A 26313-nucleotide genomic window follows, 5' to 3' on the forward strand; every position below is an offset into this window, starting at 1 on the left:
GGGACACGTATTACATGTTTGTGGTCCATGATCTGATGGAGAGATGATTCTGTATCTCTACAGCCAACCCTGATAGTCAACAGATCCAATAATGCATATTTATGGAATGGAATTCTTTCAAAATGTACATCCGATGACAAGTCCAATTTATAATTGAAACACGCAGTTTCAGATGCCAACAGTACAGCAGTCTTTCTTCAGCAGTAATCAGATAACCTCACACAAATGTCCTTACTAAGTAGTTTCCTTCCTCATTGTTGCCATTGTGTTAGAATTTTGTATTTCTGAAATGGGGAAAGCCCAGTCTGGAGCCAATTTTCCTTGGCTGTGGGGCTTCTCATAACATCGGTAGTCTGCTCCTCCCACCTTATAAACAGCTGTCTGCTTATTCCTTCAAGGTCCAGATATGGCGATATTCAGGACTGTCCTGTAATGGCCAGATGAATGTGCAGTTATGTGCTATGTGGCAATATCTGTCTGTGTTCCAGAGAGATAAAGGCCTCAATTCATAAAAGAATGTGCGATAAAATATTCTGGTCGTTAAAATACTGCATTCGGTATTTTAGACTTTTGTGTTCTAATTCATAAAGATTTTCACAGCTGCCTTTAAAGTTCAGTAAATTACCAAAGCTCATTGAGCGGAAACAGCAGAAGTGTGGAGTTATCTCTCTTTTGTTACAAGCTGTAATTACATGCAGTGAGGGCATTACAATAGTAGGAGGCATCCCCGACATCCCTTTAGAATGCCCGTTTGTTATACTGCCTCTGCTCACATGTCATAATTATGTGTTTCTACCCACTAGTTCCTGGCATATTCAGCTATCTATATATTCAGATATCTCATAACTAGATTATTTTGTCTTTTGTGGAGATGTGCAAAGCAAGGTACAAACACTGACACAGGGACACCATCAGAAATTTTGGGGCCCCTCACACATTATCAGGCCTGGGCCCCCCCCCCTCCCTGGGCCTACCCACTGGTTGCTGTGCCCGCCCACTAGCCACCCCACCCCGTGTCCGTGCGTAAAGTGCGCTGCGGCGAAAAATGTGCATGGCTCAGACACTAAAGAAAGCGTCATGCACGGCATGATGCGGCAGAAAGTGGGCGTGACCATGGAATGTTGTGGGTGGAGCCAAATACTAGCAAAATACAGGTAGTCCCTGGTTAAAAAATAAGATGGGGACTTGTAGGTCCGTTCTTATTCATTATCCATTCTCTTTTGTCTCCCTCTTTTCTTCCTGTGCCTCTTTTGTCGCCCCTCAGTTTGTGCCTCTTTTTCCCCGCTCATCTCTTTTCTCCCTGTGCCTCTTTTGTCCGCCTCTGTTCCCCCTTATCCTCTTTTTTTCCCCTGTGTTACCTCTTGTCCCCTTCTGTCTCAGCTCGCCCCCCTGCCCCAGTATAGGTATCCAGTCATAGGTGCCCCCAGTATAGGTAGCCAGGTATAGGTTCCCCCAGTATAAGTAGCCAGCTATAGGTGGTGCCCCAGTATAGGTAGCCTGGTGTAGATGTCCCCAGTATAGATAACCTGGTATAGCTGGTGCCCCAGTAAAGGCCAGAAAGATACAGGTGCCCCAGTATAGGTATTTAACTATAGGTAGTGCCCCAGTATAGGCAGCTGGTATAGTTGCACCAATATAGGTCAGCCGGGTACAGGTAGCAAGCTATAGGTGCCCCAGTATAAGTAGCCAAGTGTAGGTGGTGCTCCAGTATAGGTAGCCAGCGATAGGTGGTGCCCCAGTATAAGTAGCTAGGTATAGTTTGTTCCAGCCCCAGTATAGGTAGCCAGGTATAGGTGGTAGCCCAGTATAGGTAGCCTGTAGCCAGATATAGGTGGTGCCCCAGTATAGAAAGCAGGCTCACTCATCTGCTTCCCAAGTTCAAGCACTGATGCCACTCTTCTCTCACTGCTGGAACACGTTGTGCTGGTTAGTGTGCCACAGGCCCACAGCCAGCAAATGCGGCCCTTCCAACACTTTGGGGGACCCAGGGCCCCAGAAGCCTTGGGCCCCTCACTGCAGTGTCAGTTGTCCCCCCCTGATGGCTGCCCTACCAAATGTGCAGGTAGTAAACAACATCAATGTGATAGTAACTAACACAGAGATTTGTCTAATATACAACAATGATAAGATACAAAGGGGAGAGAACTCTGCTCTAACATGCTTATTATTATGTAATATAATTCTTAGTGCTAGCATATTATGCAGCACTGTATAATGCACTTGTTAAAAATACTGTTACATTGTTACATAGTTACATAGTTATTTGGGTTGAAAAACGACATACGTCCATCGAGTTCAACCAGAGAACAAAGTACAACACCAGCCTGCTCCCTCACATATACCTGTTGATCCAGAGGAAGGTGAAAAACCCTTACAAGGCATGGTCCAATTAGCCCCTAAGGGGAAAAAATTCCCTCCCGACTCTAGATGGCAATCAGATAAAATCCCTGGATCAACATCACTGGGCATTACCTAGTAATTGTAGCCATGGATGTCTTTCAACGCAAGAAAAGCATCTAAGCCCCCTTTAAATGCATGTATAGAATTTGCCATAACTACTTCCTGTGGCAATGCATTCCACATCTTAATCACTCTTACTTTAAAGAACCCTTTCCTAAATAAATGGCTAAAACGTTTTTCTTCCATGCGCAGATCATGTCCACTAGTCCTTTGAGAAGGCCTAGGGACAAAAAGCTCATCCGCCAAGCTTTTATATTGCGCTCTGAAGTATTTATACATGTTAATTAGATCCTCTCTAAGGCGTCTTTTCTCTAGACTAAATGAACCCAGTTTATCTAACCTTTCTTGGTAAGTGAGACCTTCCATCCCATGTATCAATTTTGTTGCTCGTCTCTGCACCTGCTCTAAAACTGCAATATCCCTCCTTTAATGTGGTGCCCAGAACTGAATTCCATATTCCAGATGTGGCCTTACTAGAGAGTTAAACGGGGCAATATTATGCTAGCATCTCGAGTTTTTATTTCCCTTTTAGTGCATCCCAAAATTTTATTAGCTTTAGCTGCAGCGGCTTTGCATTGAATACGATTATTTAACTTGTTGTCAATGAGTACTCCTAAGTCCTTCTCCAAGTTTGATGTTCCCAACTGTATCCCATTTACAAATATTTGCAGAATCCTTGCTTTTGACTACTCTGAGCTCCAAGAACCTAGCAATAGGCAGTGGCATAGCAATAGGGGATGCAGAGGCTGTGCACCGGGGTCTTTAGTCCAGAGGGGTCCACTAGGGGCCCTCCCTCAACCACAGTATTAGTTCTTCAATGGAGCTATGCAAGTATTAATCTATTTTATATAAGCTTTTGAAAAATGGTAATTATTAACAAACTGTTCCCCTCCTCTGCTTACACCTCTCATACTGTGAATGTCTTAGGCTCCCTGCACACTGCAAATTCGTTTTACGATTCCGATTTTCAATTCTGACTTTCCCTGAATGCAATCAACAGAAAAACAGATAAAAAAAACACAGCATGCAGTAACGATTAAAAATCGGAATCGGATGTAACAACCGATTAAAAATCAGAATCGCATGCAGTGCTTTAGGCTCCCTGCACACTGCATGCGATTCCGATTCCATTTTTTAATCGGTTTTTACAATCTTTACTGCATGCTGCATTTTTTGATCCGTTTTTCTGTTGAATGAAAATCGGAATTGAGAATCGGAATCGCAAAAAGGATTTGCAGTGTGCAGGGAGCCTTAGGCAGGTTTTATTGCACTAAGTGCCATAGTTATGCCACTGGCATTAGGATACAAAAAGTGGCAATGTCTACCCAGACAACGGATAACCTAAACATACTTCAGTCACCTGCATCATGATTACCGGCAGCAGGCCACAAATGGGCATCTTGCGGAGGTTGTGGTGATTGCAGGCAAAACCTATGCCACTAGTGGTAGGTGTGGACATAGTTTGGAAAGACGTATAAGGAGAGCCCAATCTCCACCCGCTAGGAAGGATGGAGGGTTTTTGCTCTAGTTCTTTTAGTTTGAAGCCCTTTGGTTACCTTTATCTTCAGCTACTGAACTCAGGCTTGTGTCCATCCCCTTCAGAATTCAGCCCTTCACTACTATTCCATCACCGTAACCTACAACCTCACTGCCCTACAGTCACAAGCTACTGGAATTGCTAGACATAAGCAATTTACTTTTTATATTGTACTTCTACTGAAATGTTTTGTGCCTGCCGGCTGTACTGCATTATGCTGCAGCAGACTTACATATATAGTGTCATGGCAGCTGGTGCTTTTCAGGTTCAGACCTGTTCAGTTTTGACATTCTGAACAGAGTAGGAGAGGAAGTAAGTTAGACGCATGAGGGTACAATAAAGGTTTGTTTTTACAGAAACTGTTGTGTTTTAAAAACTGTAACTGACATACAATAGTATGTAACCATTTTAGATACAAACCACAGCATGTTTTCAAGAGGGTCTATCATTAAAATCCCACTTCACTATTATACAATATGGCATATGTGAGTCTCTTGCTTCTCTTTCCCTGCCTATTTCATAAAGATTAATGACATTAAGAAGAAAATTCTGTTAACAACCCAATCTCCACTGACCCAGGAAAGACTGGAGGTCTTAGAGGATACTGTAATGAGAGGTATATGAAGGCTGCCATATTTATTTCCTTTTAAACAATACCAGTTCCCTGGCTATCCTGCTGAATCTCTGCCTCTGATACTTGTAGCCATAGACGCTGAACAAGCATTCAGCAGATCAGGTGCTTCTGAGATTATGTTCAGATCTGACAAGATTAGCTGCATGCTTGTTTCTCGTGCGATTCAGACACTATAGCAACCAAATAGACTGCCAGGCAACTGGTATTGTTTAAAAGGAAAAAAATATGAAGTTGGACTCGCTAGCTAGGTTATTATCTTATAGCATACCTGAGGTGACATGTGACATGATTGTTCATGATCTTTTTTGTGGACAACTTCCTGCAGGACAGCGATAGTCCATGTATGTTTAGCTTGGCCAAGCAGCTTGTACTGTTTTATGGAGATGGGATGTAGGCAGTGATAAATCAGTTGGCTAAAAATATCTAGCTTATTGCTTTTCACCCACAATCAACTAGGCGCAGAAGATGGGGGTTGCTCGTACAGACATCATACTGATCAAAACTATCACACAATTCTTTTGGATATCCAAAGTTTTATGTACAAAAAAGAAGTCGCATCTGGGAAGGAATGATTTTATTCACAGCATGGATATTGTATTTAACCACTTTGTCCACAGGTCAGTAAATATACGTCCTCTGTGACTTCATCTAAGCCACAGGTCAGTAGATCTACTGACTTGTACAGAAGCAGTGCTGTGCAGGATTGGGCTTGCTCCTGTGCACATTTCTGGCACTATCTGATGCAGCACTAATTGGTGAATGGGAATATATGTTTCCTGAGCTAATGAGATTGATTTTTACTATTAAAAATACTTTTATTTTCTCATTTCATAGTGAAAAATAAACTCTGTAGCATTATTTCAGAATCAAATATCTTCACCATAAATTGTGACCGGAACATAATCTAAGTTTTGTGATAAGCAGTAAGAATAGCCAAACAAAATTTGTGTTTTTTATCTACAGTAGCACTTTTTATTTTTAAACTGGAATTGGTAAAACTGAGAAATGTTTTTCTATTTTGTTCTTTGTTTTCCCATTAAAATTCATAGAAAACAAAATTGTTCGAGGGAAAAAAGTGGCATACAATGAAACCCTAGTTTGTCTTGAAAAAAACAATATATATTTCATTTCTGTGTCCTAAGTAGGGATAAAGTTATCTCTTATTGATTAAATAAGGACATAGCTATACTGTCAAAACTGTTCTGGTCAATAAGTGGGAAAAAAGGTCTGGATGTGAAGTGGTTCATAAAAATAAATGTGACTTGGCATTGATGATGTGTTAGTGATTTATCTGAAATATCCTGCATGCCAGATCTTTAATTAGTAGCAATGGCTGAGGGCATTGTTCCCCACTTAAGTGGCCTGACTGAAGTTATTCTATCCCGCACCACCCCTTTGTCCACCTCTTCCCCTCCCCATAGCAACAGTATTGCTCTACTGTAACTGAGAGACTCATTAGTATGTGCTCATGCCCAGAACTGTCATTGTAGGTACTGAGTTCCAATCCCTACAGGTGAAAGTTATACTGCATGTTTGCACATTGTCTACGCCTGCCCCATAATAGTTTGAAAGGCAAGATGAGGAAATTCCATCAGCAACGGCCTTACACAGCTTGATGATGACTCTCTAAAAATAGCGGCTTCTGGTAAGCCATCAGATTTTTTTTTAATTGTTTTTTAGCGGCAGATGCCTAATTTCCTGCAAATAAAGTAACATTTGAGTAATTACTAAACTGTAAGATGGAATGTTTAGATATGTGCCTTGAGATGGGCTTTATCACAATCTGGAGTTTATGATTGACTTTAGCTACTACATCTTAAAGCAAATGTGTCATTATGCAAGATCTCCTAAGCAATAGCACATACTGTATCTGTGTTAGGTGTTTTTACATTGGTATATATGTTACGGCCAGAACCCGAAGTTTGGCCACTTCTAGTTCTGGCCGACCACTTCGGGTTCTGGCCGGCCAATTCGCGAAGTGGCCGCTGCGCTGCGGCCAATGTTAGAAATGGATCATTTACTCTGATATTAATGTATCTTCTGGCCGCAGCGCAGCGGCCAAACGTATTAATTTGTTGCAATTAAGCCGGCGGCAATGTAACGATTCAAGCCGCCGGCTTTTTCTCTGCCTCTCTCTCCTTCTCCCCCACCCGCCTCTCTCTCCTCCCCCCCCCCTCGCTCTCCTATGGGCAGCCGGCGGGGACACGAGTGTCCCCCCGAGTCGTTCGTCGCGGCAGGGAAGCCTGCCGTTCTTGCAGAGCGGGTGCTGGCAGAAGCAATGTCTGCAGCCTCCCCGCTCTGCTGCCCCTGCTGCGACGAACGACTCTGGGGGACTCGCGTGTCCCCCCCGCCGGCTGGCCATAAGAGGAGAGAGAGAGAGGCAGATAAAAAGCTGGCGGCTTGAATTGTTACATTGCCGCCGGCTTAATTGCAACAAATTAATACGTTTGGCCGCTGCGCTGCGGCCAGAAGATACATTAATATCAGAGTAAACGATCCATTTCTAACATTGGCCGCAGCGCAGCGGCCACTTCGCGAATTGGCCGGCCAGAACCCGAAGTGGCCGGCCAGAACTAGAAGTGGCCAAACTTCGGGTTCTGGCCGTAACAGATATAAACCTTGAACCAGTTATATTTAACACTAGGATTAAAGTGGATGGATTATTAGTAGGTTTTGTTTACCTATGATCTTCTATCTCGGCTGTTAAGTGCGTTTTCCAAATATAAATTTGACATTCAATGTTGCTCAGTTAACTCCATGCAACTCACTATCAAGATTTCTTGCTCCCGATGCCTAATCCTAACATTCCAGTTTCCCCAAATGTCAATGCCTTCCTGAGGCCTCTTGCACACTGCAAGAGATTCAGATTTAGATTCCGCTTTTTAATCAGTTTTTACATCCGATTCCGATTTGCAGTTTGCTCCCTGCACACTGCAAAGCGGAATCTGAATCGGATGTAAAAACTGATTAAAAAGCGGAATCTGAATCGGAATCACTTGCAGTGTGCAAGAGGCCTAAAGCCTAACCCTAACCTGCCCTAGTGTTAACCTCTTGTGATGCCTAATCCCAGTCTACCCACTAATGGACATTTTCTGATGCTGTACCCTAACTTTCCTCCCTAATACTAATGTTTACCTGACAGCCAACCCTAACCCCCTGCCCCTTCCCCCCACCACAAACACAAACCCCTTCCCAATGCCAAACTCTAACCTTCTCTCAATGTTAACCCCTTCCTGATGCCTAAAATTTCACCGGTATACCTAGTGTCTTCCTATTTCCCAACAATAACCCACCTAATCTATGTATAACCCTATGCTTTTGGGATGTTCAGTTTCAGGCGGTTTAGCAGAAATACCAGTGCCAAAATTAATCACTTACTGCTGGTGAATGGGGTTTTGGCTATTGTAATAGCCAAATAGTTGGTGCCAAATGTAAGCACTGATAAGTCCCAGCTTGGTGTTGCAGCTATATAACAGCAAACGCTGGCATCGAAAAAAAGCCCCTACTGCCAATAAATTCTGGCATGTTGCATCAACTGTGCCAATGCTAAAATTAAGTACCCATCCACAGTAAACCTGGCACAGCCTATATGTAACATGAGGTGCTGGAGTTACGGTACCTAGTGCCAAAATCAACTGATTCAGTTTACATTGCATACAGATAACATACCTGACCATACAGATTGTACTGCCACCCTCCCAAATTGCAAAGCGAAGTCTAGTGTTGTGCTTAGGTGTCTGACTGTGCACCCTGTCTACAGTCAGAAGGGAAAGGGTGTAATCCAGTAACCAGGCAGAGTGCAGAGCTTGGCTCTGCAGGTATTCAGAATGGCAGCACTGACTTTTATGATGCTTGCATTCTATATAAACACATAATTCTGGTACAACATGTGTCCCTGCCCTAGGCACTTTAAATGTATGCTTTTACTTTGCTGTATGTGAAAAAGGGCATGAGCAAGTCTCATGTTCTGTGCATAGTTAATATACAGCGCCAGTAACAGACTCTAACACTAGCTAGCACTTCCTGCCATCTGTTGCACTCTTTTATCGTTCTGTTTTTGCATTGCAGTCCATTTGAAATGCATTGACTCTTAATGAAGGAGACTGTAGATAAAACTCTAATCTACATGCATAATGATCTAAGTCAGTCTTCAACCTTTTGATAATTGAACCATTTTCAGGATTCATGTTATAATGCCATATGCACACTACTGACCACCCCTCACTTCCCTGCCCACACTCAGTGCTTTTATTCCTTCTGCATGTGAGTGGTGGGCAGATCAATCCTATCCAATAATATACAGTGGTAAATTAAGAGGAAACGTCCCCAGTAACAATGTCAGTGCTGCCATTCTGAATACCTGCAGAGCCAAGCTCTGCACTCTGCCTGGTTACTGGATTACACCCTGCACTAATAAATAATACTGGCTGCTTTCTTAGTAGACTAAGGACTATGTGCAACCCACTAGAATAAACTCTGCCAAAGCAGCAGATTACAACTGCCTCTGCAGAGAATCTAGCATATGTACCTTCCATCCCAGTTGGCGCATCAGCGAGTGACCCACCTGGCAGATCGACCTCTCCAAGGGCATTGTTCTCCCCAATCATCCTGCCTTCTCCGTGATGATCTTCATGTGCTGCTCCATCAGCCCTCCTCCCCCGGTATGGCAACAGGACAAGCTGGCAGCCTAGAGGCTAGCAACACATATGCACAGCAATGGCCCCGCACTGTTTCCTCGAGTCCCAATCCCTCTCTGGCACCATGCCTCAGACTTGTGTAGCAGATTTTAGGATATTTGCCAGTCAGAGCCTATAGCTTGTGGGCATGGAAACATGATCCTGTTATAAGGCATGGCTAATTTATTTTGGACTTTGAACAAGTCTCATTATTCCATGTCACTGGAAGAAAAGAAAGGACTCCTGTACTGATGCCTTGACTGCAGAGAGGGGGCTCTTTTCTTTTTCTTCTTCTATTGTGCCCAGAAGAGGCAGTCACAGGGGGAGTACACAGGCCAGAAAGTGGAATCGCAGATAAATACTGGCACACACCAAACTGAAATGAGATTTCTAATTGTATTGCATTATGATGCAGCAAAATTGCATGTTTTAATGCATGAATAATGGCCATATGTGATCAGACCATAAGTTTTACAAAGGCTGTTACCAATGGATGGCTTGATGACAGTCTGTTACAAGTGGGTCCCTCCTTGCATCCTCCTTATTGCTTCATTTAACATGAATAAAAAGTTGCAGTTTTAGTACTTCTGCTTTGTCAGGAAACAGCAGGGTGTACAGTATGTAAACTGATAGGAACCTTTAAAGCCCAGTTCCTATCACAATGGCTTTTTTAGCCCTGTGGTAGAGTTGCTTCACTAGCTGATGTCACATAAATCACTTTAAAAGTGCCTTATCGGGAGCCCACCATTTCCTACAGTGCTGCCCTCCATTGCTATAGACTGCAGTCATGAGGAGTTGAGTCCATGCCACTCCTGCCACCCCCATCCCTTCCCCAGCATCATGATAATACAAACCAAGCAGCTGCCCTGGCTGCAGACTTTATTCTTTTTTGTTTTTACTCCAATGCTTTTAATTAGTGACCAAATAAAATAAAACAATTTGGAAACTCTCATTAAAAAGCTGCTAGTTGTTATTTTTAGATCTAGGCCTGTAGATGGATTTTAAAGACAACTGAAGTGAGAAGAATATGGAGGCTGCCGTATTTGTTTCCTTTTAAATAATACTAGTTGCTTGGCAGCCCTGCTGATCTATTTGGCTACAGTATGTCTGAATAACACCAGAAATAATGCATGCAGCTAATCTTGTCAGATATGACAATAATGTCATAGACATCTGATCTGCTGCAGGCTTGTTTAGGGTCTATGGCTAAAAGTATCAGAGGCAGAGGATTAGCAGTATAACCAGGCAACTGGTATTGCTTAAAAGGGAATAAATATGGCAGCCTCCATATTATTAGAGTTGATGTTGATATGTTGAGTTGGTATGATAAATGAGCAGCTTGTCTTCTCTACATCACACACTGACCTCTTATGGTGACAAGGAGCGTAAACTTCATACTCCCTCTCTAGGTGCAAATCCTGGCAGTTGGAAAATCAGAATTTCTTTAAACAAGTGCCTAGTCATATATACACTTTGGGTTCTGCTCAAAGGTTACAAAAGCGTAGAGCTACTTATATTAAGCTTACTCATACTTAAAAAAAGGGAATAATGTCATAGCATTGTTGATGCTTTGTGCTTGGGTCAATTTCAAAGTGAAGTAGACATCTATTGTATTTATAGTATTCAATGAATCATTGTTTTGTTCTTTCAGGTCCTACAAGCTGGTTGAACCGTGAAATGACATTAATAATCGCCCTGGCTTCTGTGTCTCTCCTAGCTGTGCTGATTGTTTTCTTTTTCTTTGTATACAGAATATTTGGTGGTATGTATTATGCTGTGATATATACTTTGTAATGTTCCAGACTTAGTGAATGTATTAAAATGCATATCATGCTTTTGCCAACCAGGGACATCAGGTCTTGCATGGAGACCAGGTATATAGGGTCTTTTAGGAGAAGTAGGAGCACTGAGACTTACAGGAGGAGCAGGGCATTGGATCTTGTAGGAGGGCCAGGGGCATTGAGACTTACAGGAGGACGAGAGGCATTTGGTCTTGCAGGAGGACCTGGGGCATTTGGTCTTACAGAAGGACCAGGAGCATTGGGTCTTGCAGAAGAACCAGGAGCATTGGGTGGTGAAGGAGAGCTAGGGGCATTGGGTCCTGTTGGAGGACCAGGAGCATTGAGTCTTGTAGGAGGGCCAGGGGCATTGGGTCTTGTAGGAGGGCCAGGAGCATTGAGTCTTGTAGGAGGGCCAGGGGCATTGGGTCTTGCAGGAGGACCAGGAGCATTGGGTCTTGCAGGAGGACCAGGGGCATTGGGTCTTGCAGGAGGACCAGGGGCATTGGGTCTTGTAGGAGGGCCAGGAGCATTGGGTCTTGCAGGAGGACCAGGAACATTGGGTCTTGCAGGAGGACCAGGAGCATTGGGTCTTGTAGGAGGGCCAGTGGCATTCTGTCTTGCAGGAGGACCAGGGGCATTGGGTCTTGTAGGAGGGGCAGGGACATTGGGACTTGCAGGAGGGTCAGAGGCATTTGGTCTTGCAGGAGGACATGGGGCATTGGGTCTTGCAGGAGGACCAGGAACATTGGGTCTTGTAGGAGGGCCAGGGGCATTGGGTTTTGCAGGAGGACCAGGGACATTGGGTCTTGTAGGAGGGGCAGGGGCATTGGGTCTTGCAGGAAGTCCATAGACATTGGGTCTGTGAGCCTCAGGCTAGTATGTTGGTAATGTTTTGTGTAGGGCAGCATAATTAGCATGCAATGTGCTGGTTTACATAGGACAGAAGAGGTAAGGTTCACAGCCATTGTGCCACCTCTCCTTTAAAATAACTGTTGGTTAGCTCCTGCACAGCCCTCCCAAAACATAAAACATTCCGGTAAGTTCATCCTTCCCTCCTCCCCTCTTCAAAGAATAGAACACACTTCTCTGCTGTTAGTTCCGTGCTCTTTATTAAACTTATGCCCACCCGAATCCCTAACAGTCATTTTGAGCGACAAGCATTTACCATTGGTACATAACTTTAGTGATGTGATTTGTTTGATGTTTTTTGTAACACACAACTTCAAAAGCATTGATGCCATAAAAAGGCATAATAATAGAAGATGCTGGATCCAGTGCAGGCACAGCAGAAGCCAAAGACATATCCACTCACAGCCTATAGCCATTTAAAGGAACACTGCAGGGGGGGTCGGGGGAAAATGAGTTGAACTTACGCGGGGCTTCAAATGGTCCCCCGCAGACATCTTGTGCCCACACAGCCACTCACCGATGCTCCGGCCCGCCTCTGGTTCACTTCTGGAATTTCAGACTTTAAAGTCTGAAAACCACTTCGCCTGCATTGCCGTGTCCTCGCTTCCCCTGATGTCACCAGGAGCGCACGGCGCAGGCACAGACCATACTGGGCCTGTGCAGTACGTTCCTGGTGACATCGGCGGGAGCGAGGACACGACAATGCAGGCGCAGTGGTTTTCAGACTTTAAAGCCTGAAATTCCAGAAGTGAACCGGAGGTGGGGCCGGAGCATCGGTGAGTGGCTGCGCGGGCACAGAATGTCTGCGGGGGACCATTAGAAGCCCCGCGTAAGTTCAACTCATTTTCCCCCGACCCCCCTACAGTATCCCTTTAATTAAGAGTCTTTAGGTACACTGTAAATAAGCAGGTCTAGAAGTCTGTTTGCTTTTTAGGGGCATAAAGGAATGGTTTGCATATTCACTCAGTGATGCATCATGGGAATTTCATCTTCCTCTGGTAGAGCTGAATATTTGTAAATGCCTTCAGTTTTTAGAAAGAAAATGTATATTTAGCAAACCGTTTCTGATGAATTATCTTTCCTTATCTGTTTTTGCCTTATCTATGTGGGACCTTGTAAGCCCACCAGGAGCAAAAATGTACAAAAAAGGTGGGAATAGTGTAAAGGTAGCCATACATCTAGAGATTTGGCTGTACGATCGACAATTTGATTTGATCATTTTATAGAATCAAGAGAGAATCAAGTGTGTTCCAGAATTCCCAATCTATGAAAAGTGGCAGATTTCAGGTCGAATCGAGGATGCAAGATATCGGTCTATCGCACAAGAATTGGCTACTGTTCACGTCATTGGATCAACTCTGAATCGATTTTTGCATTCAGAGCATGGAGACACAATATCAGTCAAATCGAATGTAAAGGTGAATTGCATAGGATATTGGTTGTAGTGTGTGGGTTACTAGTCGATCGACTTTCGGTCAACCATACTAAAGTTGATTCCTTAATAAAGTCAATCGCTTTGTCGATTGAATCAGAAACGCTAGATGTATGGCTACCTTAACTGAACAATTACATTATTTTATTGATAAGGTAGAAAATAAAGCAAGAAGATATGGTTTATGAGAATTTTTTTGTGAATCAAATCCAGAATGCCTGTCACCTATGGTGTATAGGGGCAATCACACAGTCTACAGTCTCATTTTAGAGGTTAGAGAGAATGGTATTCAAAACTAAAACACCTCTTGCTAATCAGAACAATTGTGTGAAAGGAGTAGACATCTTTAGAACTTGCTAAATGTAACGAGAGGTATCACAATTTATCTAGTTATGACTTCATCTATCCTCCTCCAGTTTTATCTTATGTGGCATAAGACATTTTACAATTCATCTTCCTGCACGGGTAAACTCTAGCTGCAGAATAGTGAAGTATATTTTGCTGATAAGCAGGGGTGCTCGGATACCCCTTTTCAAAATCCGAATTGATCCGGATACCCAGATATCCGGATCCGAATCGGATATCCGAATCCAAACTTTGTGGTATCCGAGTAAACTCGGATATCCGAACCCAATATACTGGATATCCGGCCGGATTTGGATATCCTGATAGAAAACCCGGAAGTGACCTGAAACTGAAAATGGCTTAAAATGCTTCCAAAATTCTCTCTCTCTCTCTCTCTCTTGGCCTGGATGCCTTCGACAGGGATTTTTGCCATTGAAGGTGATTTTGGCTTCTACTCGGATATCTGAACTAACTATCCGCCCGGATTTCGGATTTCAGATGGGAAATCCGAGTTTGCTCCGATAGTCTATTCGGATTTTAAAAAAATATCCGAATTGCTATTCAAAGTTCAGATAGTGGAAAAAGTTTGGATTATGTGGGTAGTTCGGATATCCGAAATCTTGCTGAGCACCACTGCTGATAAGTGTACTTTATCCTCTCATGCATATACTTGTTTGTTTTAGAAGACCGCAAGCAAGGCCTACACAGTATGAATATGATGGAAGCTGCAACATCTGAACCATCTTTAGATCTGGACAATCTTAAGTTATTGGAGGTAAGCAACTTCTTTTTGGGAGTTCATTATGGACCACTATCAAGGAAAACTTAAAAATATAAAATATATGTGTACTCATACAAATGAATGTACATTTGTTTCTCAAATGCACCATAAGTTACTTTTTGCCTATGTTGCTATGACCTAAAGAAGGTATTATTAATCTGATATCTCTGAACCTCTTACTGAAAGGCTGTGTGGACTAGTCTATCTTCTCATGGAGGAGTCTTAAAAATATCTTTATTCTTTTCAAAAGCACTCCCTGCAGACTATTCTGGCAGTTGAATTGTGCCACTCTGGTCCAGGGAGTGCTTACAGTAAAAAAGGAAATTAGGAGAATCCAAGGTGGGGAGAGGGTGTTGTCCAAAACTTGTTAGTAAGATGTTCAGAGCTTTCAGATTAATAATACATTCTGTAAGTGTCAGCTACATAGGAAATAGTCATTTACAGCACATTTTACTCTGCGACAAATGTACCTCTTAAAGGGACCCTGACCTCAAAAAATAAAATTGGTACTCACCTGGGGCTTTCTGCAGCCCATCGTAGGTCGGGAGATCCCTCGGTGTCCTCTTGGCTCTTCTCCCGGTCCCTCTGCCGTATACCGCACCAGGGACACCCGAGCCGGGTGTCGGGCTCCCACTTCCTGGACCAGGATGCTCTTCATCATTACGTCGGCCGCTGCGCGTCATCACGGCCGGCGTGACAGTACTGCGTGTGGGACTGTCCAGCCTGAAGAAAGGCTGCGAAGTCTGAAACAGCGGGCTGTCGCTGAAATTCAGCCCCATACCCTGTCCATCTATTTTTATGGATTTTAAGATTTTTGAATAAAGAGCTATGTTTTCATGTAAAAGAGCTTTTTTTGGAGGTGCTGACCACTTTTTTGGAACGTTTGCTGCCGTCTAAGAGGTACTGAGGGACGGATGGTCATAGTACTCCATCGTTACTTCGTCTTGAAAGTAACGATGTCACGGGTGCTGATCACATTTGAATTCTTGGCTAGAGGGGGAGCACAGATGGGGGACCCAGGTGAGGGAGGGGGGGTGTCCGACCCCCCTCCCTGTCGCTGTGCCCAATACCCCCTTCCTGCCCGCTACCCCCTCCAGCTCGGCGGCAAGTGTAGGACCTCCCCTGGGGGCAGGGCACTACTTCTTCTTCTTGTTTGGACCGGCCCCTTCTTCTTGCTTGGACCGGCCCTGGGGGCAGGACGCTACTTCTTCTTCTTGCTTGAAGGTTGAGGCACCTAGCCTATTATATATATAGATAGCTAAAATTGCATGTATGGTTTCTTGAAGAGGTGAGTTCATAGGTTGTCCTTAAACGTGGCAAAGGTGGTGAGAGCTGAAAGGATTGTGAAAAGGAATTCCAGAGGAGGAGAGACATTTTTGGAAAATCCTGTGTGTGAGAAAGAAAAGTATTGCAAGGAGTACCACAACATAAAAAAGCTGTAAGCTAAAGGAGGGGAACAGTTTGCTAATAATTAATACTAGCAAATCACATAACACGCATAGCACCAGTGATAGTTAAAGCAATGTTTTAAGTAGGCCCTAGATGATCTACACCTCCTTTGCTGTGCCTCCCAAATTTTCAGTTGTATTATCTCAGCAGTGTTCAGAAAACAACTGTGCAGCAAAATACCCTTCCTTCTCTCTTTCCAATTCACCACTTTCTTTTTATATAACCTCAAAGGTCTTACCTTAGGCCCAGGTAATTAGAGACAGAAAATACGAGTTTGGACAAAAAATATCACTCAGAACAAAGAGGAGAAACTAGCAGTGCATCCCTCTAACTCTCCTTTTTTCAAAAGGAGCAAGTAGAACTTAGGGTCAAGGCATGAGAACTGAAGACACTTACCGTACATAGGAATCAGAGAATCAAAATATCACGATATAATGAAAAGAATTTCAGATAACACACTGCTGGCCTTCCGCCTGGTCGCATTAGAAGTATTTATGTTACTGGGGATACGCTTAAATTCATTTTTTTTTAAACTTACATTTTAATTAGTTTTAGTAGCCATGGCTGGGATATCTAATAATTGCTGTGTAGGCAGTGTGCTATGCTTACTGCAAAAACAGGAGGTCTGCGTTTAAGAAGTAGCCCCCGTTATGACTCTGGTAAGTTATAGAATAAACCACTTCTAAAGTCTCATACTCATGCTAGGAAACATATCTGAGACGATCTGCAACTTTCATGGCGAGAATCTAGCATGTATACAGGTGTTCTACAGTGTCCTTTAAAGAGACTCCGTAACAAAAATTGCATCCTGTTTTTTATCATCCTACAAGTTCCAAAAGCTATTCTAATGTGTTCTGGCTTACTGCAGCACTTTCTACTATCACAGTCTCTGTAATAAATCAATGTATCTTTCCCCTGTCAGACTTGTCTGCCTGTGTCTGGAAGGCTGCCAAGTTCTTCAGTGTTGTGGTTCTGCTATGAACTCCCCCTTCCAGGCCCCTCTCTGCACACTGCCTGTGTATTATTTAGATTAGGGCAGCTTCTCTCTTCTCTCTTATCTTTTACAAGCTGGATAAATCGTCCTCTGAGCTGGCTGGGCTTTCACATACTGAGGAATTACAGACAAGGGCAAAGCTGTTTGCAGGAAGAAAAGAGCAGCCTGAAACTTCAGTGCATGAGAACTGCAGGGGAAAAGAAACACACAAATGATCTCTTGAGATTCAAAAGGAAGGGTGTATACAGCCTGCTTGTGTATGGATGTATTTTCTATGTGTGGACATACTGTACATCAACCTACTTCCTGTTTTGGTGGCCATTTTGTTTGTTTATAAACAAACTTTTTAAAACTGTTTTTAACCACTTTTAATGCGGCGAGGAGCGGCGAAATTGTGACAGAGGGTAATAGGAGATGTCCCCTAACGCACTGGTATATTTACTTTTGTGCGATTTTAACAATACAGATTCTCTTTAAGCTGGGCATACACGGCTCGATTTTGCCGCTAGATTATGCGCCCGATCGTTTTCCATGCTCGATTCTGCAGGCGATTCTTTTATCTTCTGCTCATTTTTCTTATCTTTACCCATTGTCCTCCGTGCAGAATCGAGCGCGGAAACGATCGAGCTGGAGATCAGACATGTCGGAAATTATCTATCGAGCTATCTAAATGGCTCAGAATCGAGCCGTGTATTCCCAGCATCAGTGATCTAGCTTTGCAAGCGAATGAGCACAATAAATTGTGTTGCTCTTATAAAACTCACATTGAGTGCTATGAAGAAAGTGCTAATCATGGAAAGCGGGTAGGATATCTGAACAATGCTGCTCATCATGGAAATTCTGCTATAAAATCATGACTGGTTAAGCAATGATTTGTGTAGACATGGTCCTTACTGTCTCTGTATAGTGATCACAGTTTAATGAGGATTGTTAGTTTTTCAGTTCTCAGAATGAGGTTTTCAGCACGGAAGGTGACAATATAATAAGGTAATATGTACCTAGAGTCATAGATAATCTGACTTAATTGAAAAGTGAAAAGTAAACGTTTAGAAACCTATGGTCTGTGGCAGGATTAGGCTTGGTTCCCTTTTGCACCAGATCATGTAGGCCAGCGGGAGCGGACAGTATAGTGTCCATTCCGATGATCCAGCTGGAGCCTGGGGCAGATGCGTTACCCCCCATAGGCTATATAGGGACCACATCTGTTTATCTGATTATCATGAGCTTAACACAATAGATCCAAAGGATCCATTGCAGAGAGACAAGTGTGAACAGCTCCTATATATAAAATAGGAGCCATTCACTGTCAGTTTTGCAATGAACAGAAAAAAAAAAAAAGGTCTGCTCTCAGCTCAAGTGGGAACACAGCCTTACTGATGCTCTCCAGTGACCTTCAACCCCATTGTTTAGTTAGGTGTCAAGTTATGCTGGGGTTTTTCGTGTGTGTGTGTGTGTGTGTGTGTGTGTGTGTGTGTGTGTGTGTGTGTGTGTGTGTGTGTGTGTGTGTGTGTGTGTGTGTGTGTGTGTGTGTGTGTGTGTGTGTGTGTGTGTGTGTGTGTGTGTGTGTGTCTTTTTACATTAAATTTTTTGTTTATGGTTTTCTTGTTTTTTTCTAGCTTATTGGTCGTGGTCGATATGGCTCGGTCTACAAAGGATCCTTAGATGAACGTCCTGTGGCTGTGAAAGTTTTTTCTTTCAACAATCGGCAGAATTTCATCAATGAAAGAAGCATTTACCGAACTCCTTTTCTGGAGCATGATAACATTGCCCATTTCATAGTGGCGGATGAGAGAGTGACCTCAGATGGACGGTTGGAATACTTACTAGTAATGGAGTATTACGCAAATGTGAGTTTGGCTGCAGTGAAAAACATTTTCATGGTTTTGTTGAAGTGCAGTGATTACTATTTTTTAATAGAGAAAATGTATTAATGGTTTATGTACAATGTATAGGCAACAAATGAATTTCTAAATACAAGTCTAAAGCAGTAGGGATTCATGATGAATCTGGTTTCAAATGTAAACTTAAAGGGCACATAAAGTGGGAGGGATATGGAGACTGCCATATTTATTTCCTTGTAAACAATGCAAGTTGCCTGGCTGTTCTGTTGATCCTCTGCCTCTAATACTTTACTTTCAGCTGTTGACCCGGAACAAGTATGCAGGCCGAATGTTTCTGACTAATTGTATATCTTGCATGCTTGTTGCAGATGTACTACTGATCCATGAAAGATCAGCAAGGATGCCAGTAAACACGTATTGTTTAAAAGGATATATATATGGCAGCCACCATATCCCTATCACTTCAGGTGTCCTTTAAAGAACAACTCCAGGCAAATGTAAAAAAATGTACTTATCTATGTATAAAGCTGAATGCTGTACCTTCATTTGTTGCTTCCATTTTACTACAGTTGCAGCATAGAGGTCACAAAAGAAGTTAGTTACTGTAGGGATGATTCTATTAAAACCAGCACAAACAAAAGTGGAGAAAAACCAAAAGTGCAGCACCTGCTCAGATGACCTATCAGAATCCTTGATTTGAGCATCTTTACATTTGCTCCATTTGTTTTTCACTCTGCTTTTGACATACCTCTGTAAATCTAGTATTTGCTTTGATAACAAATGACTACACCTACTGCTGACTGACTTCATTATAATTCCGCATTGTCAGCAGTGAGTTTGCAGCTTATTGAGTCACCATTGTAAATCAAGTTAAATGTAGAAATGTAGTTTTATGTCCACCAGGTTGATCCAGCATCAACTCTTCCTAGTGGCTGTGCTGTTAGGAGAGCGCTGAAGGGCTAGAATGATGTCAACAGCAATATTATCCCCAGAGATTTTGTTTTTAGCTGGGTGTTGTGAAGCTGAATCGGGTTGGTGAAAAAGTAGGTGTGACCAATAGGGGGCAGTGTACATGAAATATTTAGTGTGCGAAAACTCCAGTGCCAGCTTTCATGTTGTGAATCCTTTCTTCGATTCTTATTATTTTGAAAAGGAGGCTGGGAAGAGCACAGCAACACAATATTTAAAACTTTTAGGCCAGAAACCCATTAGAAGCGATTTCTAATCGCTAGTGAATTGAAAAAGCTCTTGCTAATGCAATGCTATGGGGAATTTTTATAAAATCAAATCGCTCAAGTGGGATCACACCCATAGCCTTACATTAGCAACAGTTTTCAAATCGCAAAGAGCTCAGAAAATCGTTCCTAGTGGGTTTCTGGCCTTACTGTATCTGAAAGCTTACTGTTTTACTTTACAGATGCAAAGTGAAGCCAGTCAGAGTAGGGTACAGAATGTATTTGGGCAATTTGGGATTTCCTCTTTCATAACATTAAAACTACCACTTAGGGCCTGTTTCCACTACACGCAGATTGGATGCAGAATGGATGCAGAAAAACTGACTCCAATGAATGTCTATGGGCCTGTTTCCACTAAACGCAATTTTTCTGATGCAGATTTTTCCATAGGCATTCATTGGAGTCAGTTTTTATGCATCCAATCTGCTTGTAGTGGAAATAGGCCCTTAGAGTTGAAAAGATCATTTCACACAAACTCAGTTATGTATGAAATCTGTAACAATACATTGGGTGGATTTACTAAAATTTGCAAACGCAAAATGGATTTTAGTTTTTTTTAAAAAGTGTCTTGTTTTAGGTGGCCAATGTCTGTATGTCCCGTGGGACACATCAGGGCATAGGGGGGAGTGCTGAAATGTTGGTGCTTTGCTAAGTGTTTGTAATAATACAGCAACATGCAGATACCTACAGCACAAATATCTGTATACTGCAAATGTGTGTAATTGCAATCACACAATCATTTATCCACTAAACATTCCACACCCACCACTGACTTCTGATGTAAACTGGGAGAAGGTTGCAAATATTTGCTAAATAGCAAACAAAACAAAAATCCAATCTAGGTTTACTAGATCTCTTAGCTTCTGCAGGGATCTCTACTGTTCTCAGACAACCGAGCAAATCAGATCCGATGTCTTAATGCTAAATTTTCATTTGAAGTCAAAACAAAAATATTTTTGGTCTGTTTGAAATGATTTGTCACGCTCCCCATGGAGAAATCCTATATCCTTGTACACAACAATGCAAGAGAGAACGGATCCAGCCAGGAGCCCACACATTCCTGCTTCTCATTCACATTGTTGTGACAGACAAGCAAATCTCTAGAAGTTCCTGTCTACCCAAATACAGAACACTATGTCTGCTGTGCATAGACACTTGGATAGGCTTTCATTTGATAAGAAGGGTGGGGGGCTACAATAGGAGACTGCTTGGCATATACTTTGCTTGTATACTGGTGCCAGTCTGCTACTGAATGTTTGTCAATTCCAGACAAACACACAAAGAACAGTTCCTTCCTTCAGTTTGTTTATGTTCATTTTCAAACTTAGTGTGAAAACAAAAAAGGTCATTAGATAAAATCACAACATGGCATGGGAGACATGAAATGTTCTGAGATAGCGGTCACTTCAGGCATAGAGTCAAAATCTTAAACACAAGAATTAACATGAACTTACAGGTCCCCTGATTTTGCTGGGCTTCCCTTTATTGCAACACTCTAGTTCCTTTTCTTGGCTCCCGACTAAACCTAGCTGAATGGAAGCCGAAGGAGCATGCTCCTATGGTACATACTCTGTCCCACTTCACACGCCCTGTATGTGTGCACTGCCGCCATGCTGTATATACTATACAAGGCCAGTAGCATGCTCCTATGGTACATACTCTGTCCCACTTCACACTCCCTGTATGTGTGCACTGCCGCCATGCTGTATACACTATACAAGGCCAGGAGCATGCTCCTATGGTATATACTCTGTCCCACTTCACACTCCCTGTATGTGTGCACTGCCGCCATGCTGTATACACTATACAAGGCCAGGAGCATGCTCCTATGGTATATACTCTGTCCCACTTCACACTCCCTGTATGTGTGCACTGCCGCCATGCTGTATACACTATACAAGGCCAGGAGCATGCTCCTATGGTATATACTCTGTCCCACTTCACACTCCCTGTATGTGTGCACTGCCGCCACTCTGTATACACTATACAAGGCCAGGAGCATGCTCCTATGGTACATGCTCTGCCCCACTTCACACTCCCTATATGTGTGCACTGCCGCCACTCTGTATACACTATACAAGGCCAGGAGCATGCTCCTATGGTATATACTCTGTCCCACTTCACACTCCCTGTATGTGTGCACTGCCGCCATGCTGTATACACTATACAAGGCCAGGAGCATGCTCCTATGGTATATACTCTGTCCCACTTCACACTCCCTGTATGTGTGCACTGCCGCCACTCTGTATACACTATACAAGGCCAGGAGCATGCTCCTATGGTACATGCTCTGTCCCACTTCACACTCCCTATATTTGTGCACTGCTGCCATACTGTATACACTATACAAGGCCAGGAGCATGCTCCTATGGTACATCTTCTATCCCACTTCACACTCCCTGTATGTGTGCACTGCCACCATACTGTTTACACCAGCGTTTTTCAACCAGTGTTCCGCGGCACAGTAGTGTGCCTTGGAACGTTGCCTGGTGTGCCATCCTCTTATCCCCCTCTCGCCCGTCCCCGCGGCCGCCGCTGTTATTACCTTAGCAGCGGCCGCTCTCCCCTCTCCAGCGCATGTATTTATTCTAGCAGCGTATCTCCCGGCTACTCTGTATGTGATGCGCAGGAGGCAGGGCTTGGTTACCATAGTAACGGCGATACATATCGCCGTTACAGGAAGCCGCTGCCCTGCTTCCTTCCGCATCACACAGAGCAGCCGGAGATACGCTGCTTGAATATACACGCGCCGGAGAGGGGAGAGCGGCAGCTGTTAAGGTAATAACAGCGGCGGAGGGCACTATACCGGGGCACTATACTGGCTATCCTGGGGCGCTATCCTGGGGCACTAAACTGGCTATACTGGGGCACTATACTGGCTATACTGGGGCACTATACTGGCTATACTGGGGCACTATACTGGCTATACTGGGGCACTATACTAGCTATACTGGGGGGCTATACTGGGGCACTATACTGGGGCACTATACTGGCTATACTGGGGCACTATACTGGCTATACTGGGGCACTATACTGGCTATACTGGGGCACTATACTGGCTATACTGGGGCACTATACTAGCTATACTGGGGGGCTATACTGGGGCACTATACTGGGGCACTATACTAGCTATACTGGGGGGCTATACTGGGGCACTATACTGGGGCACTATACTGGCTATACTGGGGCACTATACTGGCTATACTGGGGCACTATACTGGCTATACTGGGGCACTATACTAGCTATACTGGGGCACTATTCTGGCTATACTGGGGCACTATACTGGCTATACTGGGGCACTATACTAGCTACACTGAGGCAACTAAACTCCCTACACTGGGGCAACTATGCTAGCTATGCAGCCGCACCCCAGCCCCCCCCCCCCTCCATAACCTGCTGCGCACGGCACTGTCCACTAGGTCGCGCAAACAACCGGGGGCCGCATCCCCCCCCCCCCCCCCCCCCGCGCCGTTCCCCGGAGAAAAATTTGGTCAGACAGTGTTCCCCGGGCCGGAAAAGGTTGGGAACCGCTGAACTAAATATACTATCATAAATTCTTATCCCCTTGGTTTTCACAATATTAATTGACTAACACATTTATTTTATTAGGGTGATTTAAGGTAATTAAATTGAGAATGTGAAATTTGCAACCATAACCACAAATGGAATCCCTTGAAAAAGCCACCCTGTCGGATGGACCTGGTTAGTGCCTGTTGTAGGTTTTAAAGTGAAGCCAAAAGAGTGGGGCCCTTTCAGATTACAGTAAGATGTTTGGTAAACAAAACTGCTCCATCCCCTTCTGCAGTGTGTCAAGCATGCAAGGTGTACTGTTCTCACCTACAGGAAATCTGTCATCTGAAATGTCTGTTTACAGCCCATGTTCAACACCACCTGACTGCAAACTGTGATTTATAGCCCTGGATTCTTAACCCTTACAGAGAAAAAGAAAAATGGAAGACAGCCTAGTTCTACGTAGGGCTAGGACTGCATCCACATGTTTATCCCATCATTGGGTCTAGTCACTAGCCTATTGTGATGATCCGCTCAGCTGGCTGCACAGGCAGACAGCTGTTTGTCCATTCCTCTAGTCTGTGGGCTGCAGGTCTCTGGAACAGAGACCTGTCTTTTCATTGCAAGTTTCTGTTCTGTTCTCTTGCTGGGGAATTTGCATACATTCGTTATGCAAATCCCCTACCTGCCTTCTTTGATGACTGGCACTATAAGAGCTTTATGTTTCCCAGAATGCTTTGCTGGTCATTTCCCTTCCTTGCTCAGTTCCTGATGGACACTGCTGGAGTGTCAGCCATTGCTATCTAGTATAGTTAATTCCTGGGGGTTGCTTTTGGCTCCCCTTCTAGCCCAGTCAGGTTGTATTATCTGTATTGCCTGTTCTGTCTTGTCTTGCCTGTTTGCCATTGTCCTGTCCCTATGGTGGTTGACAGGAAATGGTTCTGATCTATGTTCTTGGAGTATAGCTGGTGCAGCGGTTGCTACCAGCTATCTCTTCTGTTCTGTTTCCTGGGATCGCGCTAGCTACTTTGTGCTAGCGCTGGGGATCCTTCTGTTCTGTTTCCTGGGATCGCGCTAGCTACTTTGTGCGAGCGCTGGGGATCCTTCTGTTCTGTCTTGTCGGTCGCGATTGCGCTGTCACCAACGGCGGTTGATAGCGAATCGTTCTGTCTTGCTGAGATCGCACTAGCCGCTAGCGTTAGCGGCTGTGGATCTTTCTGATCTATGTTCCTGCTTGGATCACACTTGCTCTGGCGGAAGAGCGGTGGATCCTTCCTGCCTAGTTCTTGTTTTTCGTGTGTCTGTCTTGTCCGCTGCGCTTGCTACAGGCTCGGTGAGGTAACCGTTAAGCAAGCGCTCGCGTCCCCTGTTTCATGTTTGTCTGTTTATGGTTAGTTAGGCATGCTTGTCTCTATTGTGCTTATCACGTGGAGATCGCGCATAACCGCGTACACTGTTGCGAATGAGTGCGGTGTTCGCGGTTAGCTAGCGGTTGTTATTTTCCATATCTCCTTATTGTATTTGCTGTGCCTTTGCTACCCTTGTATTCTATTCTGTTCTGCCTTGTGTCACGTCTCGCGATCGCACCTCTCGCGATCGCGTTCCTATTTCGTATCTGCTGTTGTGTGTGTGCGGTCGCGGAGTGGCGACTAGATTGGCGCACACACATACAACCTATCCCTTTTGCTCAATCTCATTCACAATCACCTCTCTTGCGATTGCATTCTGCGCTTCGTACAATTCCTGTCTGGCACTTGTGGAGGTACAGAGGATTGGTTCCTCTGCACTCCCCAGCGCCATCTGCCGACAGGAATTTCCCTCTACAGGTGCGTAGCACCTTTTGCTGGGTTCCTGCAAATTATACGCTTGTGGAGGATCTCCGCCGTGTCAGCGCACGCGTTGTGCGCTGATCACGGGGAAAGTTCCACAATCGTGACACCTATGTTACACTTTACATGTGCAAATAGCACATGTATGGTTTAGCTGGAGTAATGCAATTACGTAGATGGTGTAATTCAAGTTACATATGCAACGAATATGTTGCTTGCATAATGTGCATTACTGGCTGACTAAGGTGGCCACTAATGATCCAATCTTTTTCATCCAATCTTACCATTTCTATGTAATATGAGAAAACTGCTTGATTTATCCATTCAATATATTCACTCAATGTACCCTTATATTACATAGATTTGGTAAAATTGGATGAAAAAGATTGGATCATTAGTGGCCACCCATCAGCCAGTAACATGTTATGCCAGCAATGTATATATTGCCTCTATAGCAGGAGTTATATCCATAACTCCAGCTAAGCTATACCTGTGCTGACTGTGCATGTAAAGTTTTACATAGGTTAGTGAATACATCCTCCAAGTCACATGTCACCTCAGGTACCCTGTAACATCACTTCATTCCAGGTACACTTTAATTGTATGTAACATGAGGGCTCCTTGTACATATCCACATGTGCACAAACATTGGTACAGTGGTTTTTTTTAAAGCTCCCTCTGCAGGCACAGTGTTCCATGCACATTTGTGTAATCTGCTGAAGCCATTATGAATGCTTATTCTTCTGTTATAAGCTACATTAGCAGAAAGCAAGCTAACATGACAATGCCTTTCCTGCATTGTTCATAAATCTCATTGAGTGCTCCTGTGTGGCCCTGTGCTTCATGCCTATGATAATTATAGCCCTTCTTACTAATCATTTCAGATGTATCTTTGTTGA

General features: G+C 43.7%; 1 protein-coding gene across 2 annotated transcripts in view; it reads left to right on the forward strand.

Annotated features, from left to right (window-relative positions):
* BMPR2 (bone morphogenetic protein receptor type 2) overlaps positions 1–26313 on the forward strand; it is a 209525-nt gene that overhangs the window by 140838 nt on the left and 42374 nt on the right. The window contains exons 4-6 of one of the 2 annotated variants that reach the window (XM_068245113.1): positions 10959–11069; positions 14458–14549; positions 18615–18845. In XM_068245113.1, coding sequence (XP_068101214.1) covers positions 10959–11069; positions 14458–14549; positions 18615–18845 — 434 coding nt within the window. The remainder of the gene's footprint in view (positions 1–10958; positions 11070–14457; positions 14550–18614; positions 18846–26313) is intronic. The other variant, XM_068245114.1, reaches the window with a different exon arrangement.

This window comes from Hyperolius riggenbachi, chromosome 7, assembly GCF_040937935.1.
Source record: "Hyperolius riggenbachi isolate aHypRig1 chromosome 7, aHypRig1.pri, whole genome shotgun sequence".
Lineage (NCBI taxonomy): Eukaryota > Metazoa > Chordata > Amphibia > Anura > Hyperoliidae > Hyperolius > Hyperolius riggenbachi.